This window comes from Ochotona curzoniae, unplaced genomic scaffold (genome assembly GCF_017591425.1).
Source record: "Ochotona curzoniae isolate NIBS_2020 unplaced genomic scaffold, NIBS_Ocur_1.0 contig_3520, whole genome shotgun sequence".
In the NCBI taxonomy this organism is placed as follows: domain Eukaryota; kingdom Metazoa; phylum Chordata; class Mammalia; order Lagomorpha; family Ochotonidae; genus Ochotona; species Ochotona curzoniae.
The window spans coordinates 15830281-15843498 of NW_024465894.1; the positions used below are offsets into that span (position 1 = coordinate 15830281).

Below are 13218 nucleotides of genomic sequence, written 5' to 3' on the forward strand. Positions count from 1 at the left end.
AACCTAGTTTAAAAAAAAAAATGCAGAGCGCTGGGAAAAATACAAGTGCAAAACACCGAGACATGCTAGGGAGCACCAGAATGCTCGGCCAGCCGGTGAGTCAGCGCTTCTCTCTGTGAGGCCGGCACTGGGGTTTTTTGTTGTTGTTGTTGTTTTCTCTTGACATCCAGTGCTGGCAGGTTTATACAATCTTTCTGGAAAGCAGTTTGGTTGCAGTGAGTTTGCTTTTGACCCAATCATTCCATTTCTAGGAATCTTGTCCTAAGGAGATCATCAGAATTTTAGGAGAGCTTGATGTGTGAGGATGTTCATCGCAGGGATTATTTATAGAAAGTGTAAAAATCCGAGTTAGGGCAAACATTCAATTGTGAGGAATTGGTGTGGTCCTCTGCTGGGGTGCATAGGCTCTGGGGGCTCATGATTCAGAACACCGAGACATCATGCTCCTTGCCTGGTAGACGGCACTCAAATCTGCGCCAGGTGAAACGAGACCGTGGACTATTGGGTCAATACCTGGCCACAAAGCACCCCAAAAAGAGAAGGCTCCTGTTACTATTCTAGCGTGTGGGAAAGGGGGACGATCTCGTGAAAATGTGTGCAGATTTGAAACAAGGAAGGAAATACATCAGATGTTGAAGATGGTTACATCTGGGTGTTGTTTAAAAATTATTCCCTGTTTTGAGCCCAGCACAATGGCTTGACTGGCAAATCCTCTCCCTTCAAGTGCCTGTTCCACTTATGATCCAGCTCCCTGCTCGTGGCCTGGGGAAGCAGTGGAGGTCCTTGAGTCCTTTGGACCCTGCACCCATGTGGGTGACCTGGAAGAAGCTCCTGGCTTAGGACCAACTCAGCAATGGCTGTATTAGCCACTTGAGGAGTGAACCTGCAGATTGAAGATCTTTGTTTTTTCTTCTCTCTGTAAATCTGCCTTTCCAATAAAAATAAATCTTTAAAAAATTATTTTCCCTATTTCATTTTCAGATACTTTATAATGATTGTGAATGATTTTTATAATCAAGGGGAAAGTCACTTCAGGCACCAGATTTAAAGTCAAGCCCTGAAATCCTTCATTTCTCTTCTCCTGAGGCTTTTCATCTGTTTTCCATCCACACCTTTCCAAATCCCCTTCCTGACAGTCATGCCTGCCTGTCTCCGCATGCCAGGCCGTGTTCTAGATCCCAAAGAAAGTGCCTCATATCTACCCACAAGAACAGAGGCTGCATCCCTCACCCAGGGTCACACGGCTCACGTACTGCAGCCATCATGCCTGACGTCCACTGACTGCACATACCCAGGTGTGTGTTGGTCACGAAGTTGCCCATGGGGTCTGGAGCTCCCTCCTCCCTGCTGACAGGGCCGTCGTTCCACATGAGGTCGAAGCCCCCGACTCGCTTCTCTCTTCCTGTGAGTCTAGATGGGCAGGGGACCTGGGGTTAAAGGTAGTGCACCTGCTGGGGCCTCAGGCCCCCAGTCATCACCTCCCAAAACCCGTGAGCACCCACCTGGCCAGAGCCCTGCCAGGGCCTCCCCATCATAGGCTATTTGCCAGATCTGCATCTCTCCAAGACTCCCCTGCCTGCCCTGGGGACTGGTGTCTAGGTGTATTTTAGCATGTCACCTTCCCCTTTCAGGACAGAGGCTCTGTGAAGCCAGGACCAGTTCTGTTCTTTACCGCACCTCTGTGGCAGGTACTCATGCATTTATCAAATGAATAAGTGTTTCTAGGGATACTGTGAGCCCGAGGGCTCTGTCTTCTCTGCATCCCATGTACCATCTTGGGAATCTTGGGATCCAAGGATACCCCAGCTTTACCTTTGAGAACCATTCCTCCGTCTTCACTCATGGAACTCCACCCACTGGGAGGTGGGCACAAGACCTCATTCAATTGTTGGGGTGGGCGCAGGGTCAGACACATGGCTCAGTCCCCAATAACAAGAAGTCACCTTCTGCTTTCTGCTGGAATGACTGGGGGTGAGCCAATGTGGGGGACAGAGAGAGGGACAGGCCCAGTGATCAGCCCATCCTGGACATCAGGAGCCTAAGCTTTTCACGATGAATACCCACAACAGCGACAAACCATCTCTTACTAAGCACCTGCTGGGGGGCCTGGCTGCTTACAATGAACTCATCTTGATACACTCACACACACACTTCCCACATGACAGATGAGGAAACAGACTCCGCGAAGCGAAGGGGCAGGGCAGGGGCCCACAGGCGGGAGGCCTGCTGAAGTCCTGCCGAGGCCGCCCACTCACCTGGCCTCCATGTCCACCACATGCAGGGTGTCCTCCAGGAGACATGTCTTGAGCTCGTAGTCCTCTTGGCTGCTGGCTGTCAGTGATGGGGAGGCATTGACCTCCAGGAGCCACCTGAGAAGGAGGGAGGACATGAGCTTTGGGGTACCTCGGTCCCATTGGGGTGAGGGGTGGGTGGAAGGGGAGCACAAAGAGGCTGGGTGGGGTGCCTGGCCTGATGAGTTCAGCCACACAGTTCCCTCCCCATCTCCATGGGGGAGAGGCAGCTTATGATAGAGTGTTTGAGCGGCCATGGCATCTTAGTGCTGCCACTGAGTCCTCTTCCTCCCACAGAGCTGTGAGTGCAAGGAAAATTCCTTCCCCTAAGGAAGGTTTGCCTGTGGATGGTAACTACCCTGTGATATCAGGGGCCGGGAAGGCAGCAGGGAGGGATGGGGACTGTGGTGAGCTGAAAAGGATATTCAATGTCTGAAGGAATGGCGGTGGCCAGCTCCTCCAGGATTGCAAGATCACCTAGCTTTCCAACCAATCTTCCTTGTTGTGGCTGTGGAGTTTGATGTAAGCATCTCCCAGGGCCCAAAACAAAGTAGCAGCAGGGCAAAGGTACACTGAGGGCATGCAGCTGGTAACCTCCTCTGGGTGCCCCCAGGAGGCTGGGCTTGGAGAGCCCAGGCCTTGCCACGGGCCAGCAGGGCCCAGGGCTCCCCTTCCATTCCCTCTTCTTGACCCCTCAGTGTTCACCCTAGCACCTTGTGACAAGCGGCCAATGGGAGAGGCACTGAACTGGGGCCAGCCTGAGGTCTTGGGCCCCTGTGACGTCTGGCAGCTCTGAAAGCCTCCCAGCACCTGCGTGGTAACCCAGGGCAGGGAGCTCAGCTCCTGCAAGGCGGCAGGACTGATGGGTGCAGATAGGCCCAGGGGTCTCGCCTCTGCCCTTGACTTTGAGCTCCTGAAATTGCTTAATGAACTTTTACATCCTGTTGTATCACAGGAGGCCCTGTAGTTCCTGCCAGCTCAGTCTCCTCTATGGCGTTGTGGGGAAACAGGGCACTGCCTTCTGGGAATACTGTTGTGGTGCCCCATTCTCCAACACAGCACTGTGTGTCATGCAGAATGCCAACTTAGAGAGGGGAAGCCACTTGCTTGCTGCCAAAGGGGCGCCCCGGACCCAGCAGATGACTGGGAAAGTGCTCCCTTGTGGCTTCTTAAGGCAGGGGCACAATGGCCACGCATGGTCACGTATCTACCTTGGGCTCCCTCTCAGCTGTTCTCAGGCCTTGGGCCTGCTCCTCCCTGCTGACCTCCAAGTCCCAGTCAGGCCCATCCTGGACTCATTCTGCAGATGGTTGCTGCCCAGATCAAGGAGGCATGCCCAGGGTCATGCAGGCAGAAAGTGGCAGTGCTGGGATCAACCCCGGACAGTCTGGATGCAGAGCGTGTGAAGCATGGCCACTTACGGCTTGAGGTCCTGGTCGATGAGGATGTCATAGCCGTAGAGCTCAAAGCAGTGCTTGTCGCTGATGATGACCTTCTGCACGCTCTGCAGGCTCTTGATGAAGATGTTATCCATGTCGCTGAAGAGCCCCTCCACTGCCTCGGGCCCGTGTTTGGATGCCAGGTACTGCCGGAAACGCTGCAGCATCCACTTGCAGCCCTGTGGCAGGGGAGCCACGATGGGAAAGAGAATCCACATTTAGCCAGAGGTCCCCTACCTGCTGAGAATCCTGGGAGCCACCTGCCCCACCCTGAGGCTCGGACAAGAGGCCCTCAGCCCCAAGTTCCATAATTAGGATAACTCCAGGTATACCCCCTCTTTGTGGGATAAAGGTCCCTGGGGAGCCCAGCATCCCTGCCCATGTGGCCTGCACAGGGCTCCTCCCCAAGGACCTGTGGCACTGACCACACGTGCATCCCAGGCTGCTGTTGGAGGGAGGGTGTGTGCATCTGCTCCTGCAGTGGGTGGAGCCAGGGGAGGGAAGAGGAGGAAGCAGCTGCAGGTGCAGCGGGGGGGCCTGAAGCCTGAGAAGCCTGAGTATCCATGCACATGGCCTGGCAGGTTATTACAGATTAGAGCAGTAGATGGATGCTCAAGTGAACAAGACACATCATCCAACTGAAAAACGGGCAAAGAAGTTGCACACATGGATTCCCAAATAGGTTTTCATAACTATCATTCATAGCTTACAGCCTTCGTATGTCTAGATGCCCAGACAAATGGACCTTCAGGGCCCCATTCATGGCAAGGGTGGGCCAGCTTTCACAGGAGACCCAGAACCTGCCAATGCCTGTTCCCGACAATCACTCTGCCCTTCCCAGTGTCAGCTCAGCGTGCTCACCTTCTTGGGGTGGTAATCAGGCGACGTCTTCTGGACGGCAACATTGGTGAGGTGGACATCTGGCAAAGGGTGGCAGTCAAGGGCTCATGCAGACAAGAGAAGCAAGACCCCACGTCCTGACCCAAAGTCCTCAGGGCCTGCAGCAGGGACCTCAGTGCCGCTCCTCGGTCCACACAGCCCCTTCACACACCTCACCCCTCTTGTTCCATCTCACCAATGAGAACGTGGAGGTGCTGAGAAGTGATAGCTGTCCAGAATAAACCCTTTGCAACATCCTCCCTCCATCACAAACAGGAAGGACCCCCACACCTTATTGGAGGACCAGAGATATAGCTTCATTCAGGGCCCATGCAGCTGGAGCTGTCCTCCCTCGGGCAGCTGGGGTTCAAGGTCTGGCTGAAGCCTGATTCCCTGAAAGCACGCGTCTCCCTGCTCATTCACATGGGAACATGGGTCAGAGCACGGGGTGCCAGCCTCACTGGAGAGTAGTGTGGCACCAGTTGCGAAGAATTCACCTTCCCTTTCTTCCACGTTGTCTGCATGAGTTCTAAAAGCAGCAGTATGTGACAGCTCCCCCAGAAGAGAAGGAGGCCCGGCATCTGGCCAGGTGATTTCTGAGAAGGTAAATTCAGAGACACACTGGGATATCCCTGAGCAAAAGCATAGAGTGGGACCCCTTCCTCACACCACAGACAGATATGAACTCCAACTGGACCAATCACTTGCAGTGCTATACAACTGCCAAAAGGGAAATTTAGGGATAAGTTGTTGTAACCTTGGGGTGGGCAGAAGTTCCTAGCTGTAACACCAAAAACACGAGCCAGGAACGAAAAAATCAATTCAACTGTATCCGAATTTAAAAATGTGTATATCATAGGACATTTTGAAGAAAATGACTAATATTCAAAGAGGAGGAGAAAGTATTTGCCAATCATGAACCTGATGAGATACATTAACCAACAACTATAAAAACAAAACAAAAAAACACTCTTGTAAGCCAACGAGACATGTTATCCAGTTTAAGAATGAGCAAAGAAAAAAAAAAATAAAGAATGAGCAAAGAGTTGAACAGGCGGGTGCCTGACCATCAGGCACTTGAGATTGCACATCACCAGAGGGACACCACTGGGTACCTGCCAGGATGCCTGCAGTAAGCAGAGATGAAAAGAACCGCTGGGGAGAACCTGGGGATGCTGGCACCCCTTGAGAACACTGGGGGACATAGGGGAACCGTGCAACACTGCAAAACAGCTTGGTGACTCCTGGAAAGGTTGACCATGGAATCAAGATGGACATTTGGCCTGGCAATTACAGTACTGGTTGGTATGTCTACACCCCACAGTGGAGTGCCTAGGCTTGACGCTGGCTCTGTCCATTTGCAGTTGGTGGCCAAAGCAGAGTTTAGGAGGTGGCAGCAATGGTTCAAGTCATTAGGTTAATCCTGCCACCCCACATAAGGGCCCTGGATTGTGTCTCCAGCTTCCCAGCTTCAGCCGGGCCCAGTCTGGCCACTGAAGGCATTTGGGGAGGAATAGCAGATGGGTATATACAAGAAATATGCTGGGCTTGGTGCAGTGGTATAGCCTGCAATGCCTATGCCCATGGTGCCAGCATCCCATGGTGGTGCTTGTCCCAGTCCTGGCTGCTCCACTTCCTAAGTCTAGCTCCCTCCTTGTGGCCTAGGAAGGCAGTGGAGGGTGGGCCAAGTCCTTGGGCCCCTGCACCAACATGGGAGATCCAGAAGAAGCTCCTGGATTCAAACTAGTTCAGCTCCGGCCATTGTGGCCACTTGGGGAGTGTACCAGTTAAGGGAAAATCTTTCTCTAACTCAGCCTTTCCAATTAAAAACAAACACGTAGTGCTTGTGTGGGGTGAGCGGCACATGACACATGTTCCCTCCTGAGCCTAGAACACATTCCTGTATGAAAGGTCCAATTACATTGCAACAATATATATATGACATATAGCCCAGTGAGCTGCTGCTTCAAATGTCAGTGGAGGGACACCCTGGCAGAGCGCTTGAGCTTGGCTTCAGATGAGGCCGTTATGAAATCTTGGGCAGGGACAGGGGCGTGGGCTGGGAGGGAGAAATCTCTCAGCTGAGAAAGGGACATCCTTGGAGGCCAAGGAGCCGACCACGTGGCCATGAGGCTAATCAGATGCACAGACACAGAAGTGAGCTTGCTGGGGGCCCTGCAGCAGACGGGCCAGTCCCACGTTTTCCACGTGGAAATCTCACTTCAATTGTTTAACAAGAAAGCATCATGCCTCTAATAAAGAAAGGCTACAAAAAAAAGACAAAAAACATAGCCAGCTCAAGACCATCTGGGAAAAAAATGATCAAAGTTAGGAATCAGAGATACAGTTTCAAAAGGATGCAAATTAGGGGGAATTGTAAACAGTGAGGGATACATCTTCTGAGGCAGAACTCCCATCAGTTTGTTTTATATGTAAACTGCTTCATTGGGGAAAATACAGAACTCACAGCATAGTGGCGAGAATTGAGCCATGAATGGTCGGTTACACACGCTTCCCCCCAGCTGGGCAGGTCGTCTGAAAAATGGCCTTTGCAAAATGGCTGGCCCCAGGACTGGGAAGCTATGGTGAACTGCACGATGCACATGCAGGAGGTAAATGCGTCAAGGACTTTCAGAAAACCACCTGGCCAGATGCCCCTGACCAGAGTTCTAGCTGACACCTTCCAAGGGAAAAAAACATTAAATGTGGTAGAATCAAAACAACACAATTTTTTTTTTTTTTGGCAATGTTGTCACACTAGCAAGAAACTTACTATCTCCCCAAATGCCACGTCAAATCAATACACTGGAATATAACAATAGGAAAAAAAGGGGTTCGGGGGACCTGACGTGACAGCTCAATTGGCTAAGCCTCCCCTTGTAAGCTCCGAGATCCTATATGGGCACCAATTCTTATACCGGCTGCTCTACTTCCTATCTGACTCCTGGCTTGTGGCCAGGGAAAGCAGTAGAGGATGGACCAAAACCTTGAGACCCTGTGCCCACATGGAAGACCTGGAAGAAGCTTAAAATCAGCTTAGCTCCAGCTATTGCTACTATTTGGGGAGTAAACCAGTGGGTGAAGATCTTCCTCTCTGTCCTTCACATAAAAATACATATATATATACATATATATACATATACATGTATATTTTCTATTTTTGTGATCCAATTATTACTTTAAGATTTATTTTTATTGGAAAGACGAATATACAGAGAGGAGGAGACACAGAGAGGAAGATCTTCCCTCCGATGATTCACTCCCCAGGTGGCCGCAACAGCTGGAGCTGAGCCAAGCCAAAGCCAGGAGCCTCTTCCGGGCCGCCGAAACGGGTGCAGGGTCCCAAAGCTTTGGGCCGTCCTCGACTGCTTTCCCAGGCCATAAGCAGGGAGCTGGATGGGAAGTGGAGCTGCCGGGATTAGAACCGGCACCCATATGGGATCCCGGGTGTACAAGTCGAGGACCTTAACCACTGTGCCCCAATTATTACTTTTTTAAAAGACTTATTTTTAATTTGAAAGGCAGATTTAGAGAGACAGAGAAATCTTCCATCCGCTGATTTACTCCCCATATGGCCACAATGGTTGGAGCTGAAGCCAGGAACCAGGGGCTACTTCTGGGTCTCCTACATAAGCTGTAGAGCCCAAGGACTTGAGCCTTCCTTCACTGCTTTCCCAGGCCATAAGCAGGGAGTTGGATGGAAAGCAGAACAGCTAGGACATAAAACAGTGCCCATGTGGGATGCCAATGTAGTTCACTAGTCACTACTTCTTAAATTTGTTTACTGATTTGAGAGGGAGCGAGAGCTCCATCCACTGGTTTGCTCCCTAAATGTCCCAGTGGCCAGGGTCACACTCATCCCAGGCCTCCCAAGTGGCTGGCAGGGACCCCATCCTCCGAGTTACCCCTGCTGGCGTCAGGAGCCCGAGCCACACACGGAGCCCAAGGACTCAAAGGTGGGAGCATCCTGACTTCTAAATCAAACATTTTAACAGTTTGTATGTAATACCCGAAACATACATGAATATGGACGGTGCACGATTCTCTGCAGTCACCTTTTCTGCAGTTTTTATTAGTATTTTAAGATTAAAAAATTAAAAACCAATTTCAAAGAAGGGGTAGAGAATGCTAGACATTTTCTCCACAAGGAAACAGCAGACGTTGTTAACTGGAAACTGACCCTGGGAGAGAGCTGCGTATGTAAGGAGCCCCCGTGCTGCCAGAGAGGCACAGCACGAGCAGGTGCTGAAGGGTCGCTCTGGGCAGACACTGCTCTGTGCACTTCTCATGTAATATTTAATTTTTAAAACATGGCAATAAGACCAAACTCAACCTGATAACCTGCACGCCATTACAATCACTGAAGACAAGAAGCTTCCTGGGAAGTGAGGCACAGATAGAAAAAAAGAAATTGTAGAAGAAAAACAATAATATTCAGAGGGGCTGAATCCCAGCCTCATAGGAGGCAATGTAAACGGCACGACCTTGGTCACACACATAACTGAATGATAAGGAGGCAGGCAGGGGGCGAGGAGAACCACCCTGGCTGGGAGGCCCACGCCTGAAGCGGGCCAGCAGCACCTGCCATTTCCATGTGTAAATCACTCCCAAGATGCCAAAGACAGAACTGCCCTTTGAGCTCCTGAGTCTGTGTGGACTATTTACCCATTTTTCATTTTTCATTTTCTTAGAGGCTCAGGTCTAAACATCTTACAAACTTCATAAAAAATGTTTATATTTCGACAAGATTAACAAACTCAGAGTTCAAAAAAAAAAGTACAAAAACAGAAAAGGAAGCATTTCCCCACCCACTCATTTCTGCCAGAGACAGCTTCTATTTCTAGTCTTTCTAGATAGAAAGGCTTTCTCTAGAGCGGCCTATGCAGAGACGCCAGCGGGGATCAGAGCATACCTGTCGCACCATCCTGTGCTTTCAAGGTTTTACTTCCAAATCAACAATGCCTCTTGGAACCTGCCTCCTGGCCACCGTTCCTTGTGCACAGCTGTATAGTAATCCACTATACTAGTGAGCTGGCACATGAGGCTGTGTCAATGAACAACCATGCAGCCTGCTGTGTCCTACATAAATGCCCAGGATTGGGCCATTGCAGGATCAGGGTGATGCCACTGGTCTTTTGATAGACACCTGCCAGACTGCCTCCTGAGGAGCTGGATGTCTACCCCCAAGCCCTGCCCAGTCTCTGTACCAGAACTTCCAGTCTTGCCGATGGGTTAGAGGACAGTGGCACTGTGTGTGTGAATGAGCGGGCGAGCCTGCAAGGAGACACTGAGGACACAAGAGAATGTCAGTGTCCTCCAGGGAGGCTCCAAGGTCCAGTCCCACGGAGGGGAATACACACAACTGCCAGGACTACTGCCAATGCCATTGTCAGAGCAGTCACAGGGGATGGGGTGGCAGGGGAAGGCTGCCCCTTGGGGGGGCCTCAGGGGGAGAGCCCTGGGCCCATCCTGTCCACTCTGCACTCAGGGCTGCAGGGACTGGGAGGAGTGGGTCAACGCTGGGATACACTGGTCATCGATGCTGTTCAGCGTGAAACGGGTGTTGGAGAACCGGGCAAAGCCGTCCCGGTAAAGCCAGGCCCGCAGAGGGATGTACTGTGGCAGGAGAGAGCAAGGCAAAGAAGAGAGGGTATGTGGCTTTTGCAGCTGCTCAACCCCCTTCTTTCCCAGGCACCCCGATTCCCAGGGGGAGGGAGACACAGGAGAATGAATAAGACCCCTAGTGCTCCCCAACTCCCCGGACACCCACAACCTGTCTGTGACGTCTAGGAAAGACAGAGGCCGAGCCTGCTTCAGTCACCCTGTGCCCAGAACCAGGAATGTGTGCACACTTGCCGAGTGGGCTGTGTGAAGGGGTGGTAAGAGGAGAGCCAATTCCTTGGTTAAGAGAGTGGGCCTGGGGCCAGGTGCCTGGATTTGATCCCAGCTCTACCACCCTGGGCAAGTCACCCAACTTCTCTGTGCCTGTTCCCTTTTGCTGTAACATCAGGATAAGAATGGAAGCCCCCTCAATGGAGGACTCAAGGGGAGCACTCCTCTGAGTTAGCAGGTACTTACAGATGACTCAACCCAGGGGCACAGGCCAGGGACAGGTCTGGATGCTGGGTACCCAAGGTACCAGACATACCATCTTGGGTATGCCTGTCTGCCCCAGGACTCATACTCCATGCCCCAGCCTGACCAGTGACTCACCGACATCACCAGCACGTAGACACGCAGGTCGAACTTGCGGCCTGTGAGGCGGAGACAGGGTGAATTCATCGGGCATCAGGCACTGGGCAAGTCAACAAGGCACACATGTGACTCCCTTGCCTTATGGCATTCTGGGTCAAACCATACCAGGTGTGGGAGAGGATGGCTGGGGGCATGCCGGGGAGGGAGGCGGGGACCCACAGGGTAAGGAGCCTGTCTCCGGGTGGGGAGAGGCCTTCAGGCAGGAGGGACCATGTGGACAGAGGCCCTGGGGACACAAAGCACTTGTGCTAAGGGCCAAGTGCAAGGGGACAAAATCCGTGAGGCCAGCAGTGGCTGAGTCACATGTGACCCTCGTGCTTTGTCCCACCAACTACTGCAGAGCTCCGAACTTCTGGCATGGGGGTGAAGGTGACCAGTGCACCCATGGGGGTGGCCCACACAGTGGTTAGGACCAGGATAGATGCCATAGAGGTGGCTGGGCAGCCTCTGGAGACAGGTGGAGAACCAGCTGTGACCAGGATGGAGGAGGGGCTGGGGAGTGAGGCAGATCTAGGTTGGAGTGGGGGGTGGGGTGGTGATGGGAGGCAGGCTGCAGTCTGAACATGGAGCTTGTTGGGTTGGAGTTGTGGGTGGACATCCAAGGTGGATGTCACCAGCTGGTACACATCAAGATCTGGGACCAAAGTCTTGGACTGGAGACAGAATTGGGATGGCGGCCACTTGGGTGGTGACAGTGTGCGGTTGCTGGGGGAAGAGAAAGAAGAGACCTAGGACTGCAGGGGGAAAAGGGGAGGAAGGAATACCACCTGCCAGGCCTGAGAGGAGGCGTGTTTCCACCTGGCCTGTGGCCCTGCATCCTTCTCTTACAGGTGACTGCTAGCCATCATCTGGCCTCAGCCGCTGGGTCACTGCCAGTCACAGGCCTGCCCTGATGCCCACGTCACTGTGCCCCACTACTTATTATTTACTCCACTGACACACGCAGCTGGTTAACGGCTCTGTTCCCTGGCTATGTCTGTCGATGAGCCCACGCTCCGAGAGCAGGGTGGGCAGCAGGCACCTGGGACAGAGGCTGTTACCCAGCACTTTCCTGCATATGTGCACGGGAGAGCTAGGTCTCCACCTCTTCCTGAGCTGCCACAGGCTTGGCAAGGGTGTGGCTGGCTGGAGAGACTGGCACAGGCGGCGGCCTGGAGGGGATAGCCATGCCAGGCTGGTTCCTGTGCCCCTTCATGCCTGGTTGTCAGGCTGGGCTCTTGGCAGCCCTTGCTGGAGGCTTGTTGACCGGCTGACCAAGTGTTGGTATACAGCCTGGGGGAGGAGCCGGCAGCTCACCTCCTATCAGGTAGGGGTTTTCGATGTAACGCTGGGCCACATAGTTCTCTACCGGAAGCTCTTCTTTCTGCTCCTCTGCAGTTTTTACTTCCTGATCGTAAGGACAACCGGCTATTAACATCTGTAGGCACCTGTCGGGTGCCAAGTGTGGTGTGGGGACATCTGTGGGGATCCCTCACCAGGTCCTTCAACCAACTCAACCAGGGAAGTGCTGGTATGTGTCCCACTTCACAAATGAGAGGCTGAAGCACAAGGCAGGGGAGTGAGGTGGGGAGGAGCAGCAGGGAGCCTGCCCAGGGCCACAGAGCTGGTTGGTGGTGGTACTGCTCGGGGAAGGCACCAGAGAACCTGCGTACGTGACCTCTCCACGTGTGCCCACTGTGCTTCAGCCGATTCAAAGTAAGATCACGAGTGTCTGACCTGATGGTTAAGGCATTACTTGGGAAACCTGCATCCCATGTTGAAATGCCTGACTGGAGTTCAGATCTGCTTGCTTTCTTTAAGGTTTACTTATTTTAAACAGAGTTAGAGAGAGAGACGCAAAGGGATAGAGATCCTCTATCTGGTGGTTCACTCCCCAGATGGCCTCGATGATGTGGGCTTGGTCAGGCCAAAATTAGGAGCTTTATCCAGGTCTCCCACACGGGGGTCAGGAACCCAAACACTTGCACCATCTTCTGCTACTTTCTCACATGCATTAAGAGGCAGCTGGATTACAAGTGGAGCTGCTGAGACTCGAACTGGCACCCACGTGGAATGCCAATGCCGCAGGCAGAAGTTTCACCCACCGCACCACAATGATGCAGCTTCCTGCAACTTGCATCCCAGGAGACAACAGATGATGGCCAGCAGGTGGGGGTGCTCTCTGCCACCAATGTGGGAGACCCAGATAGAATTCCAGGTTTCCGTCTTCAGGTTGACCCAGTCCTGTATGTTGAAGATATTTGGGTAGTGAACCAGCGGATGGAAGATTTCTCTTTCCCTCTCTCTCTGTAACTCTTTCAATTAAATAACATACATTTTTAAAATCTCATGTTCCAACACAGATGGAATGGGAA

The 13218-nt window shown here is 52.4% G+C and overlaps 1 protein-coding gene across 2 annotated transcripts in view; it reads right to left on the minus strand.

Moving 5' to 3' along the window:
• Positions 1–13218, minus strand: part of TTLL9 (tubulin tyrosine ligase like 9) — a 36451-nt gene that overhangs the window by 2706 nt on the left and 20527 nt on the right. For both annotated transcript variants that reach the window (XM_040981666.1, XM_040981665.1), the window contains 7 exons: positions 12161–12251; positions 10823–10863; positions 10138–10225; positions 4592–4650; positions 3713–3909; positions 2256–2369; positions 1292–1410 (listed from right to left, as the gene is read on the minus strand). In XM_040981666.1, coding sequence (XP_040837600.1) covers positions 1292–1410; positions 2256–2369; positions 3713–3909; positions 4592–4650; positions 10138–10225; positions 10823–10863; positions 12161–12251 — 709 coding nt within the window. The remainder of the gene's footprint in view (positions 1–1291; positions 1411–2255; positions 2370–3712; positions 3910–4591; positions 4651–10137; positions 10226–10822; positions 10864–12160; positions 12252–13218) is intronic.